This window comes from Pieris brassicae, chromosome 9, assembly GCF_905147105.1.
Source record: "Pieris brassicae chromosome 9, ilPieBrab1.1, whole genome shotgun sequence".
Classification (NCBI taxonomy): Eukaryota; Metazoa; Arthropoda; class Insecta; order Lepidoptera; family Pieridae; genus Pieris; species Pieris brassicae.
In genome coordinates this window covers 5,558,977-5,577,663 of record NC_059673.1, presented here as the reverse complement: position 1 = coordinate 5,577,663, position 18,687 = coordinate 5,558,977, and the positions used below count along the sequence as shown (strand labels likewise).

The 18,687-nt window shown below is 34.0% G+C and overlaps 1 protein-coding gene across 6 annotated transcripts in view; it reads left to right on the top strand.

Moving 5' to 3' along the window:
* LOC123714481 (cilia- and flagella-associated protein 44) overlaps nucleotides 1–18,687 on the top strand; it is a 35,055-nt gene that overhangs the window by 13,857 nt on the left and 2,511 nt on the right. For all 6 annotated transcript variants that reach the window (XR_006754314.1, XM_045668737.1, XM_045668735.1 and 3 more), the window contains 22 exons: nucleotides 634–739; nucleotides 1,131–1,303; nucleotides 2,273–2,482; nucleotides 2,939–3,049; nucleotides 4,393–4,561; nucleotides 5,492–5,665; nucleotides 6,040–6,237; nucleotides 7,538–7,673; nucleotides 8,564–8,663; nucleotides 8,829–8,931; nucleotides 9,425–9,544; nucleotides 10,166–10,364; nucleotides 10,889–11,048; nucleotides 11,408–11,546; nucleotides 11,881–12,083; nucleotides 12,868–13,096; nucleotides 14,188–14,292; nucleotides 15,124–15,231; nucleotides 15,557–15,711; nucleotides 16,155–16,301; nucleotides 16,817–16,958; nucleotides 17,734–17,890. Coding sequence is in view for 5 of the 6 variants with exons in the window: in XM_045668737.1 (XP_045524693.1) it covers nucleotides 634–739; nucleotides 1,131–1,303; nucleotides 2,273–2,482; nucleotides 2,939–3,049; nucleotides 4,393–4,561; nucleotides 5,492–5,665; nucleotides 6,040–6,237; nucleotides 7,538–7,673; nucleotides 8,564–8,663; nucleotides 8,829–8,931; nucleotides 9,425–9,544; nucleotides 10,166–10,364; nucleotides 10,889–11,048; nucleotides 11,408–11,546; nucleotides 11,881–12,083; nucleotides 12,868–13,096; nucleotides 14,188–14,292; nucleotides 15,124–15,231; nucleotides 15,557–15,711; nucleotides 16,155–16,301; nucleotides 16,817–16,958; nucleotides 17,734–17,890 (3,344 nt within the window). In the remaining variant the exon portion in view is untranslated. The remainder of the gene's footprint in view (nucleotides 1–633; nucleotides 740–1,130; nucleotides 1,304–2,272; nucleotides 2,483–2,938; nucleotides 3,050–4,392; nucleotides 4,562–5,491; nucleotides 5,666–6,039; nucleotides 6,238–7,537; nucleotides 7,674–8,563; nucleotides 8,664–8,828; nucleotides 8,932–9,424; nucleotides 9,545–10,165; nucleotides 10,365–10,888; nucleotides 11,049–11,407; nucleotides 11,547–11,880; nucleotides 12,084–12,867; nucleotides 13,097–14,187; nucleotides 14,293–15,123; nucleotides 15,232–15,556; nucleotides 15,712–16,154; nucleotides 16,302–16,816; nucleotides 16,959–17,733; nucleotides 17,891–18,687) is intronic.

The window sequence follows — 18,687 nt, the reverse complement described above, 5'->3', positions numbered from 1 at the left end:
TTGTAATGGAATATCCAGAAAATGGCTATTGTCTTTTTACTTAGTAGCAATAACAGCAATGGATATAAAAAAATATAACTCTTAGCATGAACACTATGTCATTATATCAATAATCCAACTACCACGTGCCTCCACTCTTACCACCTCTTTGTGGTACCCAGTTGGCAGTAGAGTATCCGAAATTATACGACTTAGGGGCCTTCAAGAAAATAACGTGCCCTTAATGGTCGGCATCCTACCTGCTAGCGCTCGTCGTTGCAGGTGTCCATGGCGATGGTTATCTTTATTCAAAGTGACCAACCTTGTTTGCCTTCTATCTCATAAAAAAAAACCTGCAAAAGATTACGTTTGGCGTGCTTTTCAGCGTGCGTGGTCACGGTGACTGAAAAGCACGCGAAACGTCGGAAAAAATTTAAAATTTAGAATTATGTAAATAGTTATGTTTTTATTAATAATACATAGCTTTAATCCGTACAAAAAGTGTTTTTCTTAATATGTAAAAGCTATTTTAACCTGCAATAGAGTGATGATAAAAAAAAATTAAGTGTATACTAATACATTCTTTATTTTTGTTGTGTTGAGACGATATGCCTTTATAACCCGTTTAAGTTAATACATTCTAATTCCTTCTAGGCGATTTTACACTAGCGGGGAGGATGGTAATATTTTTTCCTATTTTGTGAACTTTACGGAGCCGCTTGTACCAAAACCAACTAAAGTAAAACTCAAGGAACTTCCGGTAAGAAATTCTTATATGTATTTTATATTTATATAATTTAGTAATTAGTTTAAATTAGTGCAAATAGTAGAAACTATGGCAGTTGGTAATACCTGCATTGAAAGAAAACTTTTTAACCGGATTAAAGCTATTTGTATTATTATAAACTTATAATTATTTACATAATTTTGAATTTATACCTGTACTTATGACCTGCATTACATTTTTATATTAATACCTGCATTATTATACTGCTAGGTGCTTCTAGAATGAAAATAATAGAAACAAAATATTAAATAATTCAGTCTAAATGTTCTTCAAAGCCAAAATTCTTTGCTTTGCATAAAGATTTAAGATTTAGAAATGTATTACAGCATTTCTTCCTGCTCCTCTTACTAACAAGTAATTTCAGAAAGTAGAAAAAGCAAGAGAACCCAGTACATTGGACGGGGAGTTAATGTCCCATGAAGAATTGAAACAGAAAGAGGAGTATGACAAGATGATGTCCATAGCTAATGCGCATAAGAAGCGAGTACGAGACCAACTAGCTGAGCTTACAGCTGAATACAGCAAGATTATTAAAGCGTTTGTATATATTTTACTGTAAGCTATAGTCTTCAATACAGTGGTACACTGTAACTTCCAATGCCTATACCGACAACGATTCCGATCTCAATAGCCATTATTTCGCGCAATTCCAAGGCGACATCAGCGCATCTTACTGACTGTAACTAAAGCTGAGTTGGCCACATATATATTGTTACGAGCTAGGGGATCGGATAAAAAATGCCATAGATTTCTTCAAGGGTTTTCTGAATAAATCAATGAGGAGTTTATGTACACAAATTATTCGCAGAAATACACTTATTACACTCAAAAACAGTCACTAATGACTTAATTATGCACACTTCACACAGTTCTTTATCACTTCACTTTATTCGCACTTTATCGCTTCGGTGTTTATCTCTTGATATCTCATTCGAAATTAAAGTAAACCTAAACTGTTCGCGTTTCGGCTTGCTTATATATCTCTCGGAATAATCTTGTACAATATTCGAGAACTCTGTAGGCGGAATTGCTACTAAGTAGCGATTGTACCATTCTAGAACGTCCGCACTCTTTGTCTCTTTCGCACATGGCTCTGTCCTTCTCATACGGCGTTCTAGAATGCTCATCCTAGATTCAAGAAGGTTTCGAGCTTCCCTCTATCTCGCGTATCATTTCGTCCTTCTCCCACACCTAGAAAATTCGGTCTAGAATATTCCTTCATCAAAGGGGTATAACTAGGCTATTTTCTAATATGTAAATTAACCCTCTCCTGCAACGGGCAGAAATCATATTTCAGCCTGCTGAAAGTTCCCTAAGTCGTGGAAAAATCTAGAAACATTGCAGTCGACCCGTCTTTGTAACAATATACATATTTGTTCCTTAATTAAATAAATGTTATTTTTTCTTTCTTTTCTATGTTTTGTTTCTTATAGTTGCTATAAACTTTCCTAAGGTATGAAATATTAATTTACGACTAAATTATGATAGAGCTTTTTTTAATTACAGAAACCGGGCTTTACCATATTCACAACAGATCGATGTAACTCTCGATCCTCGACCCCTACAAGTCCAAGAGAGAGAACTGGATCAACTCAAAGCTTTGACAAACCGAAAGCTCGCACACCAACTTGAGGCATCTGATCTTGGATATCATAAGATGTATACAAGGAACATTATTCAGTTAGATGTGTATCCGTTTACGTTGAAATGTATAAGGTAATTAAAATAGTGTAATTTTGTTAAGTTCTTTGATAATTGAGTATTAGTCTTCCTATATTTTTATTTCTTTTATTTGTATCTCCTTAGTCTTAGTTCAGTTTTGAAATTTATGAAAATTTTATGTTCTTTGTTATTTATTATGGTCTAAAAATTATATCAACACCAATTAACACTCGCCCATACGGTGAAGAAAAGCTTCGTGAGGAAACCATGCTTTAGACCGAAAAAGGTGTCGGCGTATGTCAATGAAAAAGATACAGGAATATGAGGCCTACACCTAAAAACTTTTAGCGCCGCTGGTTTTTACTTTTTAATTAAAACATTGAGAATAATTTAGTAAAATTAGTATTTTTGTTGTGAGACTCTAAATGCGGACAGTGTTCAGTATTTACATTTTTTGTACAATTTCTCTTTGCAAAACAGCAAAATTTTTAAATAATTATTAAATTTTAGAGACCCGGAAGTAATGATAAGACCTTTACGACAAAAGAATCTCTCGAAAACTTTTTACAACCAATTAGAAGAAGTGCATCAGAAAATGGCGGAGGCCGCTTTACGTGGAAGGTATAAATTATTTATTTCTTCAAATGATTTTGAATAAATAGAATTTAGTTCACTTCTGTTATTCCATGCTGCGTAAGGAATGTGAACTTGCTAGAATTAGCTGATGCTGCCTTAAAGTAAGTACTACCATAACATGATTTATTTATTTCGTACATCCACAAATATCATAATAAATTAAAATAATTATCCATCAATTAAGTAACAAAAACAATTATACAAAAGATATAGCCAAAGATGGATACTATATCTTAACGATTCATTGCCTTTTGTATGTTTTTTCCGCAGCCAACTAGCTTAATTAGCCGTTCAATTAATTAATTACTAACGGCCAGAATGATATTCAGCCGTAGCATTTGTTAAACATTTAATAAACGGGCTGGCTAATGTTTAGGCCATTCGTACGATACAGTCATTATTTGGCAAAAATAAAAAAGATGAAACTTGACACTAAAAATATTTCTTATAAAATTAAATAAGACAAATTCACATTATTATTGTCACTACAGTCTTCAATTGTACTTATTTTTCATGAAACATTGGAAAACACAATCAAAGTTGTGGTTTGCCTACGCCATATTGACAGTTAGAAGAGTTTCGTTTCGAGGTTGAGAGTGCCAAAAAGTGGAATTAAATTTTAATTAACAGTCAACCGGCTAGGTATGTAATGAAACGTCATCGATCCAAGTCATTTGCCTAGATGTTCGATCAGCTGGCTGAACATCTTTCGGGCCGCTGTTAATTGAACGGCTGATTGAGCTAGTTGATTGCCATATACAACCTTCAGAATATAAGTACAAAATGTAATTGTTCTTGCGACAAATCAAATTATATTTATTTATTATTAGTATTAATAATAATGTATAAATTTATTTTTTATTATTATTAAGAATATGGTACAATCGTAAGTTTGCATATTCTGCCACACATAATAGGAATTTTACATTTTACATTATTAGTCAATTCTTATATTATTTGTATCATACATATCATATCATTTGTTAATAATAACGCAACGTGTTTCACGCAAAGAATCATTTGTTTAATAATACATATTGTGTATACAAAAGGGTTCAAATATTTTAGCTTTGAATTCAGTAGAGATTTTACGCTTATTTAAATTCATTCAACTTTGCCTTTCATGTAAAATTAATTTCAATTCTTTTCAGTTCAAAGATAATGTTGTATCTAAATTTATATTTACCGTTCTTATAAAATATAGTGGTCATTGTTTATTATAGCTGATTTACTTTTAATAACTAGAGATCTTATCAAGGAAAGGTTAACTTTCGAGTAACTAAGTGTTTGTGTGCTTCATAATGTTTCAATTATAATAATATGTGTAGACGAACTGATACGACAGCCCGAAGAGCAGCCGCAAGAAAGTCTTCCTGGGGCCCGCCGCGAATCGCATCGTTTCTTCTTGGTCTACCCCCAAAACCATCTCATCCATTGAAGAAGGCGCTACGCAATTATCATCAGAGATTGAATAGACATCACCTACAATTTATTGAGGTAATATAATCTTTATTAAATTTATATGAAAATTCAATGTTAGAGAAGTTGCTTTATATATTTTTTTAGATTCAACAGAAATTCGCTGTAATGTAATTTATTAAATTTTAGTTCGCTTATTATAATGTAAATAAGAATAATATTAGGTAACACTCGAGTTACTAGCAGTACTTATAACGAATTGTAGATTTTGGGTCATTATCCAAAATGCTGTCAAACGCATTCTAGCGTTTGGTTTTTGTTGTTAGTTGTTGTTTTTTTTTTCAAATTGCTTTTTTATCAATAGATAATATTTTTTTGATGCTGTAAATATCAGAATAATATAGAAAAGCTAATTTACTTATAAAGACCGCGCGTTAATTTTGCGAATACATGGAGTATAGACGATAAGCTTGCGTTTGTTCACTGCCTATTTTCTTTACCTAATTCTCGGACTGCTTTCGGTGTCGGTGTTGAGTAATATTATACACACTACACCTCATTCACGTAAATAAATAGTATTTGTAACGACAGCAAATTTTAATTTGTTCGATTTTATATCGACCTTTCGAATCCATTTCTTGGACAGTTAGAAATAAAACTATTTGGAACTCACCTAACCACATTGTTAATTGTATTGTTTATCTAAATAGAGACTAACACGCGTCCACTTTGGGGAATCGCCCACCTTCGGGAAATTCACCATTCGGTGGTGGAGGCACAGAAGGTCCTTTATTATTCTGCGCTTAAAAACTCAAAAAGTTTAACCGATACGACTAAAGGTCCTTCAAGAAAAGAGTCTGACAATTCTTAATAGGTCGGCAACACTCTCGCGAGCCCTCTGCGGTATCGCTTAGGCCACCTGCCTTCTGCCCGTTTGCCAAAAAAAAATTGCCAATAAAAAAGCCTATTAATTCTATTATCCGTCTATAACGTATTTATTAATTATAGTGGCAAGAGCATGTATCTCGTAAACCAGACCCAAATGCAATGCCCCCGGGTGCTGCTGAAGCTCTTAAAGACGCTGAGGCCTCGATTGGTAATCGATTACTGAAGACACAACCGGATTATGTAGCACCGCCTGGTCATAATACGCAACTCCGAGTTTGCTTTGCAAGAAAAGAGGTAAAAAAATACAATTACATCGTGAAAAAAATGGGTACCTTAGGAAATTTACATTCTTGGTTATTGCTTGACCATGAAAGAATTCATCAAAATTTCATTAAGAAATTGCCAGAATTCACTTCACGCGTATTAATTTATACGAGTATACTATACATATATACTACATTTTACGTACTTTTTTCAAAAGAGTTGTTTATAACGTTTATTATTTTCATCAATGTTACTCAATGTTATATCAGTATTTATTAATCTGTTTATAATAGAAACCTAGAAATGAAAGTCAAGCTTTTAAAGTCTCCATCAGAGACCAGAAAAACCTATCCCACCAACCTTATAAATCCTTAGAGATCTATTGACATTGACAATTTTATCAGATCTACGACACAAAACGAGCGTTTAACGAAAAAATACTTCAACTAAGGGAGCACAAAGTAAAACTTGTAGCACGAATGAAAGAGATAGGCGAGCGCTTAGCAGAAATACGGGTTGAGATTCCACCGAAGTTGGTGAAACCTCCCCCACCAATACCGGAAATTGATGACGACTTGGAGTTTCCAGAAAAAAACTTAGAGGTAAGTGTAAATCGCGGAATAAATACGGACGATCAAAGGCCCTTACAATTATAACTACTTTAATACTCATCTCAATATATATAAATCTCCTGTCACGATGTTTGTCCGCGATGGACTCCTAAACTACTTAACCGATTTTAAATTAAATTGGCAAACCGTGAGCAGTCTGGTCTGGTGGTTTTAAGAGATAGGATAGCTTAGATCTTTAATTATAGTCGTAATTTTGAAAAAAATATTTGTTTATAATTAATTGACAGTCACAATTATCTGTTAACTCCAAAAGATTGTAACAGATGTCGATACTTTTCGACTGGATTGCACTGCTATGGATAACCGACAATGGTGTCATATAAGCTACCATTCAATATCATGATTACCACGTGTTATTAAGGTTTAGCCTCAGAGTATAAATTAAATTTATTTTGTAGTAAACGAAATACTGTGAAATTCAATTATTTCTACTTTTTAAATTTTTGGTGTTAGCATAGCCAACCACGTGTTACTTAGACCGAAGTGTAAATTAACTTCAAATTAGTGACGATAATACAGTGAAATTATTCTTTCGTGTCACGGTATTAAGGCTAACTAAAACCACATTAAGGGGAAACGAAGTTCGCGGGGGCAGCTAGTTTCTCTATATATCTCTTGTATATTACGCTCTGAATCTCGCTAACGAAGTGTATCCGACCGCTTATGTAAAATTTCGATCCTCGACTAAAGGTCCAGTTGGTGATTACCCCCCACCCCTGCTCTTAGGTCAGGGAAATCGCACAACATCCTTCCTTCACAATACTTACGTAATTTTTATTTAGTACGCAGTGGCTCCTGCAGGATTTCCATACAGTTTGCAATTAAACATACATATTTAATTTAGAATAAATTTCTTTGGCAATCGTGGGAGTCTAAATACAGTATTAATGTTGGCCTAGTGCTACTCTGATACGTAATTCTGTTTTTTGACTATGTCTGTAATTAGCACTCACTAAACATAGTGAGGAAATCATCATGATAGGCACAGAAGGCTGATCACCTACTTGCCTAATTAATAAATAATAAATATTGCCAAGAAAAAAACAAAACGAAACATATGTAGCGACACTGGTTTTTTTATTAATTCTAGAAAAAAACTGTTAAAAGGTTTCATTTGTTTGGTTTGATGAATATTAGAATATTCATTATACCTTTAATTAAATACATTTACAAAATCTACATATTATTAGTTAATTAGTAGATCTTCCTGGATATACGTTCAGTATATTAAGCGTATATTTTCTATAATTACTAACAATTTTTTTCTAAGATCAAACCCGTTGTGATCCAACCTTCGGCAAGACAAGCGATGGCTGCACGAAAAACAATGGAGCGACGCAAATCGACATTGTATCCTCAGCAAAGAGTTAGACAGCCACGGGTACCGCGCTTCGTACCGCTCTCTGGTATGTAAATTACGAATAGTGGCGTAGGAAAGTTTACGTATAGTTGATAAACCTAAAAATTAAGAAAAACACTTGGATTGAAGCTATGTATTATTATTAAAAACTTATAATTATTTATTAATTTTTTTCCGACGGTTCGCGTGCTTTTCAGCGTGCGTGGTCTCGGTGACTGAAGACAAAAGTAATTATAAGTTTTTAATAATAATACATAGCGTGTATAAATAGTATTTCTATATATATTTGTAGGACCACTTCAAATGTGAATCCATTAGTACATACTTTATTTTAATAAAGTTCTTAATATATCTCGATGACATCCACTATCAAAAAATCCTTAATTCTTTAACTTCAATCACTGACACTAAACGGTCACATATTAGTCTCTTCGACTATAGTATATGATGTCTATGTTTTACGATGAACACAAAATGAAAACACGTGAAATCCTTGACTTTTGAAAGAAAACTATTTTTTAAAGTTTTTTGTATTAATATAAACTTATACATATTTACATAATTTTAAATTAAACTGACGTTTCGCGTGCTTTACAACGTGCGTGGTCACGGTGACTGAAGACAAAAGGTGTTGAATGTCAAGAGTATCACAGCTGTAGAGAAAGTTGTGTTATCTGTATTATTGCCCCGGAGTTCCTTCCTTCCTTGACTTTTGTATTGACGCGCTGACTGGAACGATATGACGTAGAAACTGGTGCGACGCCATGTTGTTTGAAAAAGAGTTTTGGCGGGATGGCGTTGAACTCATTACTTAACAGAATTAAAAATATATTTCCGAAATGGTTTTTATAATCTTGTTAATTACCACATTATTAAAATAAGTTTTGTCATTTACAAGACGTTTCTATATGTTTGACTTCAAATTATATTTTGTAGACTCCAGGCCTCTTGCTGCATCGTGGGAAATTTTAAAATTCAAACAGGATCAAGAATCTTTTCCCATTGAAGCCGAAATACGTGAGCGGCGTATAGAAAGGTGTGTTACAATTATTTAGATTTTTGTAATGTTAATCTAAAGGTAATTAAACTAATTCAGTATGAGTGTTACACATTTTTCAAGCATTTAGCAAGGATATTGCGATTATACTTGGTTACGCCCATAAGTATATGAGTCAGTAGTTAAAAATAATGTTGATTCCAGACATTTATATGAACAAGATATGCTTTTGGCTGATGCTGAAGTGTCAGTTCAACAGTTTGACTCGAGGCTAAGACAACTGCAAAGGGAACGTATACGCGTACAGGTAAATTTGAAACATTTTGTACAACTGTTTTTGTTTACTGTATATTTTCGTTTTAACATTTCTAATTAATTTAAAGATTTACCACTCTACTCCAACGTATTTCTTTAAATTAGCTAAGTTTAATCATCGGACGTGGAGGCAAAATACGAAATTCCACCCGTATCACCTCGACGTCCGTCGTTCCACAACTAAGCGTTATTTAAGACAGTTTTCGCCGCGCACCACAACTATGTGGAACGAACTACCCACCTATATATTTCCCACCAAATTCGGCTTAGGGTCCTTCAATAAAAAACGTACCAATTCATAAAAGGTCGGCAACGCACATGTAAGCCATCTTGCAAAGTGTCTATATATCTTACTTAACACCAGGTGAGCTCGTTGTCCCCGTTTCAGAAAAGAAAGAAAAAAACTGAGAGCACAAATTTTCGTAAGTTGCCTACTCTATAATCCATGGGATTTATTAAGAAAAAAAAATGATTTTACTTTGCAGGAGAAAAACCAACTGTTAGAGTTACACCTATATCAGCTTCATAGAGAAATGAATGTTTTAAATCGATTCGAGGCTCATGAAGATCGCTTGGCTGAAAGGGTGTATGCAAAATTAATGCAGGTAAAAAACAACATTTGAGCGTTATTTACGCCAGTTTTTCTTCTACTAAAGTATTTCTGAACTAATTCGACTTAGGTTCCTTTAAGAAAAGCGCGTACCAATTATTAAAAGGACGCGCTCGCGAGCCCTCTGGCATTGAAAGTCCATGGGCGGATCGGTATCACTTAACGTCAGATGAGCCTGTTTGCATTTTTTTTCATTAACAAATTGTTTACTATTCTTAAAATAAAAACAAATCTGTGGCACCTATTTAGGTTTGGACCACAAATTTCTGAATTTGTTTCATGATCATTTGTCAATCTAATAAGCAAGTAGGTTAGCTTCCTGTGCCTAACACGCCGTGGAATTTTTGGGTATAAGGCAAGCCGATTTCCTCACGATATTTTCCTTCACCGTTCGAACGATTGTTAAAAGCGCTCATAGAAAGAAAGTCCATTGATGCACAACCGGGGATTGAACCTACGATTAGTTACTGTTTTTACTAAATGTTTTAGTTTAATTCTTGCGAATAAGTATTTTATGTGGGTTTAATGATAAATGACCAAACAAGCAAACATGTATCTCTAAATTCTTTATCATACCTTTCTCTCTACTCTAAAATATATTAACATGTATATATAGGTTCGTGGAGTACAAGATCAAATTCAAGATTGCGAGCATCGCATCGACGAACATCACGCTGAAAAGGAACGACTCGACGCAGCTTGCCAAGAACTACAAAGACAGTTCAAGAGGCTCGTACAAGATAATAAGTTTGCCGATTTCTTGCGAAGAATATTTAAGAAGAAATACCGTCCGCCGCGTGACCGAGATGACGATGGTAAGAGGGGATTAGGCCGTATACTAGTTGTGGTTCCAAGCGTTACAGATACCGGCAAACATCTTGAACAAATATCCTTGCCTGCGCTGAAGCAATTTTTAGGTAACACCGGGAGAGGGCGCCGACAGAGTGATGTGTCGATCGCGTGATTGGTAAATCAGTTGACGTTCCCCCATTCCCTTGTTTAGCTCAAGAAGTTTGCCGGTATCTGTATCTATACGTCTAGTTTAATGGAAACCTTTTATAACACATTGTTATGAGTGACTCATAACAATGTGTGATGTCTACAGAGTTAGGTGTTATAACATATTTCCTGATAGAGCGAGGGTGACCCCGGAGCCTTTCTATGGCGCCCCTTCTTGGAACTAGCCCTTTGGGGTAGGGTTTAAAAGAAAGTGTAATCACACCTGAATCACTAAATTTCATTTTAATTTTTTTTTTTACTTTAAATTATTATCTTTAAGTTATTAACTGAAGTGCAAGTCAAAAGATGTAGTAATTATTATTTCTAATAACAATTGTAGAATCATCAGAGTCTGAATCTTCATCATCATCAAGCGAGGAAGAAGATGAAGGGAGCATGGACAGTCGAGACATTGGTCCAATACGACTCGATCCTAATATTTGTCCTGAAGGGTGTGACGTTGATATTTATAACAAAACTTATGACTTAAGAAATACAAGGTGAGCTGAAATATATATATATATATATATATATATAACTTCTAGCCTGTTGTTTGTTTCTTTCTTTATATATCTTCTCCCGTCACTTTTTTAAATTGAGTTTTAATACTTATATAAAGCAACACGCACGCTCGCACACACACACGCACACGCCCTACATATACGCATTTACGCAGGCGCGAATATTTCTATAATTGCTATTATATTTTTTTCAATTTAATTACAAAAACATATTTTATTTTGTATTTGTTTAAGCATATTTTGCATAGATAGGTAGGCAAAAAAAGCTTGATGTAATATTTCAATTTTTCTAACATTTTCGTTAAATGTAATAAATACTTTTTATATTATTTTTCTAGGCATAAACATGAGCAAGACATCATAGAGCAGGATCGGTTTATTGAGCTTTTACGTAAAGATATTGATGCGCATAATAAAATCAAGCGCAAATTTTCCGTGCAGTTGGAAAAGAGGAAAAATGATCTTCGGGAGTTTATGGTAAACTATCATGTGTGAAATCTTAATTCTCTCATTGTGTTACGATACACAAAACAAAGTCGCTTTCCAAAGTCTAGTACAGAATACAATCTTTTAGGTTCCGACTTCTGTATCTGTTTCGTGATAATTTGTTTTTTTCTAATACATATAGATCTGCCTTCTGTGTCTTTTGCGCACATAGAAAGTCTACTCCCGGTGCACAGCCGGGGTTCGAACATAAGACTTTAGAGATGCATGCACTACTGAATGGACTAGAACTAGATTTTGTTTATACTGTACAAAGGCAGTATAAACTTATATAACGAGTGTTAACGGTTAGTCAATGTATTTTCAGATGGAAAAACAAAGTTGTATGAATGAAGTTGATCAAGTTGTTGTGTTACGGTATGATCAAATCAGGGCTTCGGCGATTCGTGGATGTACTGGACCTCAAGGGTTATCACAAACTGTTGTCTTCCCTGAAAAGATGTTGGCTAAGTTGCGCAATCGCGTCCTGGAGTTGCACGACGAAATCAAACAGCAGAAACAGAGACAAAAGTGAGTTGGATATTTTATTAAAAGGCCTTCTAGCATCTACAAAATAGAATAGTCACGCAAACACGCACACACATTCGTACGCACACACACACCAATATTTTTATTTCACCGTTATACTTCTGTTTAATAAATAATGTTCTAATAACGTAATACCTAAATAATAAATTAAATAAATTCTTATGGGAAGCCCAAATCTTCCGATATTTATCATTTATATTATAATAAATGTCATAATAGTGTCATTTGGTACCTAATAGTCCACCCTATTATATAAACAATATTGACTTCGTAATATTTTTGCTAATAAGTTAAATTGTATTCTCAATATTTGAAGTAGTCTATGAAAAAACAAATATCACGATCACATTAACCTAAAAGGTTGCGTTGCCACTGGTTTTTTTTTATAGTGTGAAAATATGTGTAATTTATCTTCTTTTTTTTTAAAACGAGGCAAACGGGCTGGAGGCTCACCTGATGTTAAGTGATACCGGCGCCCATGGACACTCTCAATGGGCTCGCGAGTGCGTCGCCGGCCTTTTAAGAATTGGTACGCTCTTTTCTTGAAGGAGCCTAAGTCGAATTGGTTCGAAAATACTTCAGTGGGCAGCTGGTTCCACATAGCAGTGGTGCGCGGCAAATGTTTTTGACAGGAATTAATAGTCTTTTATAACACATAAATATCTTTCGTCTATTGTCTTTTTCATTCGTATTCAGTAACTAATTAGATGTATGAATTTAAAGATTGAAATTCATTTATATATATAATAATGATCTTCGTTATTAGGGTTAACCGCACACATCTGTTCCGAATGAATATTGATTTACGTGAAATGGAGGCAAAGGCTGAGGAATTGAGAGCGAAAATGCGTGACATTCTTACACGGAAGCTCGGGAAGCCACGTAAAGTCGACCGTACACTGGACGATTTATTACGACAAATGGCGCGCAGACATAAATTCTCTACCACTTTGGGTACTCTGCAACAGATATTAAAACAGCTACGTAGTTGGAGGGTGAGAATTAGAACTTTAATAGTGATAAAAATTCGATAAAATTATATACTATAATTTACTGTTATTAAGTGTCCGAGATACGAGATCAGTAGATAAAAAGTATAACTGAGAAAAAGCTCGGCTGTCCCAACCGTAACTGTAACCGCAACCAAAAGTAGTCCCAACCGTAACTGCTGGAATTTCATTAGAAATTCCAGGCTTAATAATTCCTCTAGCATATGGATAGATAGGATATCAGGAAAACGTAACAATAAAAAACCAAGATTAACTTTTTAATTATCCTCACTTTTCTGTGCTCTTGTTTGAAGTTTGAAAAATACTATATAATATAGTTAGTAATCTTTTCTTTGCTACACTAACACTGTTTCCTAAACCTTATAAGTTATGATTGTTGAATATTGCGTCAACTATTACGATTTCGTGCTATTCATGAATATGTCAAATGGAAGCGACCCACGATACAGGGAATCATGTTACAACTTCTCTATAATGTTTTTTTAAATCCTAAAACACCTACTTAAAGCAAAATTGTATGTTCCTCTCTGGCGGTGGTTTTAGTTGCGTTCCCTAGAACTATCTAATTCTTGAAACTCCTACTCGTAAAACTGAATTCTATAACTTCGCCTTTACTGTGCAAAGTATCCTGCAATGGAATTTATTACTAATTTATATCAGGCGTAATTATACTACTACTTATATATATTAAGTGTGACTCAATTCAACCTTTTTACATTTTTGTTTATACATATTATTGTTCATTTGTTTTTTTAGATTTTAACGTTATTTTATTTACATGTTATTTTGAGTTTCTTGTACTTTACCCTATGTATGTCTTTCTTTTTTTGTTCCATTTATTAATTCCATTAATTAGGGTTGCCTGGAAGAAATCGCTTGTTAGCGATAAGGCCGCCCGTTGCCTTATAACTAATGTAACCTGCTGTTTTTATATGTACGTTTTTGTATAAGAGAACAAAGGGTAAATAAAGAAATAAATAAATACTAGTGCACTTTCTCTTTTAAGTATACGTCATCCTTCTTCTAAGTTTTTTTTTTGAGTCACTCCGTCTTAATGAATTTCACACAACTATTAGGAACGCCACGGAGAGCTGGAGAAGAAGTACCTCTCTACTCTGGATGGTTATTCGGAGCGTTTGCGTCTTGCGGCAGCGTTGCAGGCTGATGTTTTGCCGCAAAAGGTACCTTGTTTATGTTTTAATGTCATAGATTTTTTCAGATGATAGAGACTGTAACTATTGGATACTTGTTAAATATATTTTTTATTAAATTAGGTTCTAAATAACTTATTAGTCTTAAGTTAGATTAGGTCGTAATGTTAAATAATGTCTTTGTGCAGACAATTTATAAAAAATGTGATAAATACATTTTAAAATTATGGAATTTTACGTTTACTCGTAATTTTTATTTTTGGGTATGCTTTACGATTTGACTGTTTAGTTTACTATAAATTTTTTGGTATTAGAAAGTGCTGATATGTATCGAAATAGATTTTTTTATATAAAACTAAAAAAATTTAAACAATTTGGTCTCCGTGGCTGTGTAGCCTTACTGCTTGGCAGAATTTCCTCGTTATATTGCGATACTTAGTCGTTGAGCGAGATAACCACCAGTTCCAGGGTCACCAGTAATATCTACCAGGCGACGAATTAAATCTTTAATAAGCGTGTACTTAAAACCCACGGATTATATTATTTAAAAATGTTTTAGTTATTTTCCACTTTTACCTATTTAATTACATATCATTTATTATTTAGTGAGTATTTGGGAATATTAAATATTTGTAATTTTATTTAAAAGTATTTTTTCTCAATCGAACCTCATTGTTTCTATACTAATTATTTTCTGATGCCTGCGGCGGACATGTGTGCGACCGTTCAAATTCAATTCATTGGTATATCGTGATAACTATTGTTAAAAAAAACTATGAATCAACACCCACCGAACCGTTCTTTATGGCACCACGAGATTGTATATTTAAGCGGCCCTTTATAAATGTAATATATTTTCAGCCCAAAAAAGATCCCTCGGTAATGGTAGGAGGCTACGAGCAAGAGCAATACCAGCGCGATGTCGTACGCCTACGTATCGTGCGCTCACAACAGACTCATCAAATTAAGGTGAGAATTTAGAGAAGTAAATTGTTTCATATTGACATACTTATTCATAGAGAACTCATTTAAAACGCTTGAGAATTTACATTTATTTAAATAATAGATTTATTTTGTTCACGGTCTTTCAAAGTAATAAACGGTTATTGATATTTAAACATTCTTGAAAATATCTGGCAACTGGTAAACTCTCCGCCAGTTTAATTGTAAGGACACCTTTTGATAACTGCAACAAGCCAGACGTCACGTGACATAAAAAAGTAACAAACGCTTAACGTAATCGGGCAAAAGTAAAAATGTACGTAAAGGATAATTAAGGCAATCCAACTTTCAGTCTCTACGTGAAGAAATACAGAGTCTTCGTCTTAAACCTTTGTCATACCGACCACCGATGCAACAAGTGACTCCGCCTGAGTCCGACCGCTCACAAATCTACCTCTTCCAAGTCCCGCACACTTCTCGGATGGTGCGGAAAAAATATTTCCCAATGTAAGCGTTTCAATTATTTACAAAAAATATCGCAACAGGTAATGAATATAGCCCGGATTTCTCAATAAACACCATATCAGGGGATTCTTTTTATCCCGTCATGTCGTCTCTAAAATAATTTGTTCCCATAAATAATTTAAGAAATCGACACAATTTATGGTTAAAAGGGTACTGTTGAAATTATGAACTATCTCCTTTTGTTATATTCATTACCAGCGTCAAACTTTAAATGACAACTGAAGTCATTTTCATCAGATTATCTTTATTCCCTAATAAAACTTAACCAACAAAATTAGTACAATATTGTATATGAAGGCGCCAAAACTCAATGCAACCATAGGCAAAAATGTATATACCAGCGTTTGTCAAAAAATACAGGAAAGCCTTCTTGGTGGAAAAAAATATAATTTCATTATTCGAATTTCAATTTACTTATGTTGCAGAACACCTCTTGGATCCGTTCACCTGGTATATGATGTCAACGTTATGAAACTATTATATGACTGCTTGGATTCGATGAGGGTTACCCGTGATGATGCTGATGAATTGCTTCGTGAGCTCACTGCTGAACTGCCAGATGTTATTTCTGGGTAAATATAAGATGGGATATGTGTATTGACATCCTATTTCCCTCTGAAAATAATATGTATATGGTAGACTTCTCTGACCCATGCCTACTATTAAATAACAAACCTATTTAAAAAAACATACCTCAACAAAGTTAAACATAAGCAGGCTTTTTTTGTCACTTCTCTTTTGGGAGCACGCTATTTTTCGAAAGCCTATGGTTTTTGATTGAAGAATTTTAACAAATTAAATTTTTTTCGTAATGGAAGTCGAATTTTTTTTCAAATTCTCTTAGTTTTTACTAGGTTTTTGGAAATTGCACGTATCCCCAAAAAAATTGCTGCTACCATATAATAGACATGATTTAAAATATAAAAAACGATCCTCTCGTATAACTTTTTCTTAACTTGCACCGAAATATATGACAAAAGCAATACATACATCCAATTCCATCAATATGGCCGATATATGGGTCAAACTGAGAATATCCTTTTTTATTAATTTATTATTTATTACTAAGAAAAAAAAAATTTGTCAGAGCAAAATCTCGATTTGAAGTTGTGGACATGTTAGTGCGCAAATGGCTGTTGAAATATGGCGGTGATCCGAGTATGTACAAGAAACAAACGCGGGCCTTCGATGCTCTAGCTGCATTGGCTGATCGTCTCATACGGCAACACGTAAAATCTTATTTATTATATATATATTAGCTAACATAATTTTACTAAGAGAATCAAAGTTGTACGAAAAAAAAACAAAGTTTTCCTATAAGACACAAAGTTTTACTAAAAGAAACAAAATTTTACTAATAGAAACAAATATTTTCTAAAAGACATAAAGTTATACTAAAAGAAACCAAATTTTACTAAAAGAAACAGTTTTCCTATAAGACACAAACAATTTTTCTAGAAGAAACAAATATTTCCTATAAGTCACAAACATTTACTATAAGTTTTATCTATAAAAAGGTTCACTAAACGCGACGCATGCCGTGGCGACGCGTCGCCACGCTATACGATGGTATATATTTACAGTCTATATGCAGTAGTGTGTACGGTGTGGCGACGTGTGTGTATCTATAATATTTTTAATTTGTGTTTAATGAAAATAAATGTTTATTCAATAAATAGTCATCGATATCTGGAAAAAATCGTAATATTTTATTTTATCATTATGACATATTTAGTTCCTATCACAATATGTTCTTTTCTGCATATTACTTTTACAAAATAATGTCGATGTTTCACATCTGCCAGGCGTCCTGTGACGGCCCACATTTTTTAAACTTTAAATAAAAAAAAATCGATTTTGAAACCTCGGCGGAACAAAACTTATTTTCCATTCGTAGGTTTTAGCCTGAAAAACAATAAGTGACGTGCGTTTATCAATACGAACAAGTAAGTTGCTTTTCTTGTGCAAAAGAAAAAAAATACCTTATAAATATCACACCTCAAGGTCGAGGCAATGGAAGGAACAAATGAGCAATCGCACAAAATCATGGAATCCTTGGAACAGGCTCTCAAAGATGTTTCCGGGTTAAGGAAGCATCTGAATGAGCGTCTCGGGCCGGCCATAGCTGCGTTGCTGCATACTTCTGAATTTGCTGATATAGGTAACCATAGTAGCTATTGATTTAAGGTTTTGCTTTTGCTATAATTTTGTACTGAAAGCTTATCTTTAAAATTATTTTTTCTTACCACATGATTTTAAGTTATCTATTGGATTATGGAGATCGCAATTGAGTGACGTGCTAAGCTTGCTGTGTCTTGTTGTAATTAATTTCTGCTCGCATGCTTTATACTGCGGTTTTTTTTTAATGTAATAGAAGGCAAACGGGCAAGAGGCTATCCTGATGTTAAGCGACACCGTCGCCCATGGTCACATTGCCAAAAGTCTCGCAAGTGCCGGCCCTTCAAGAATTGGTACGCTCTTTTCTTGAAGGACCTTAAGTCGAATTGGTTCGCTGAACGGTACGCTGGCGATGCCCTTCCATTATTATGTTTAATAAAGTGACGAAGGCCATTGAAGGTGATGCAGGGTGAGGCAACTGACACAAGTTTTACCATCTCATAAAAACTTATCATAGCGTATACATAATTTGTCAGAAACAAGATAAAATACTCCAATTAGACTCAGTTAGTTTCTAAGATAAAATATCATGAAAAATAACCAAAAAATTTAAAAATCGATTTATTGTACTGTCAAGAACTTATGAATCTTACGCTCTACGTGTGTATAGAACCTCCGTAGAGTTAGCACAAATGATCTTAACTTGCATCCGAAGATAACATAATTTAAAAAATGTAACTACCATAATTTTACAAATATTTTGAATTTGGAAGTATCTTTATTTTTTTTTAATATTGGTGGTGCTCGAGTGTTACGCATATCGAATCGATATAGAATTTA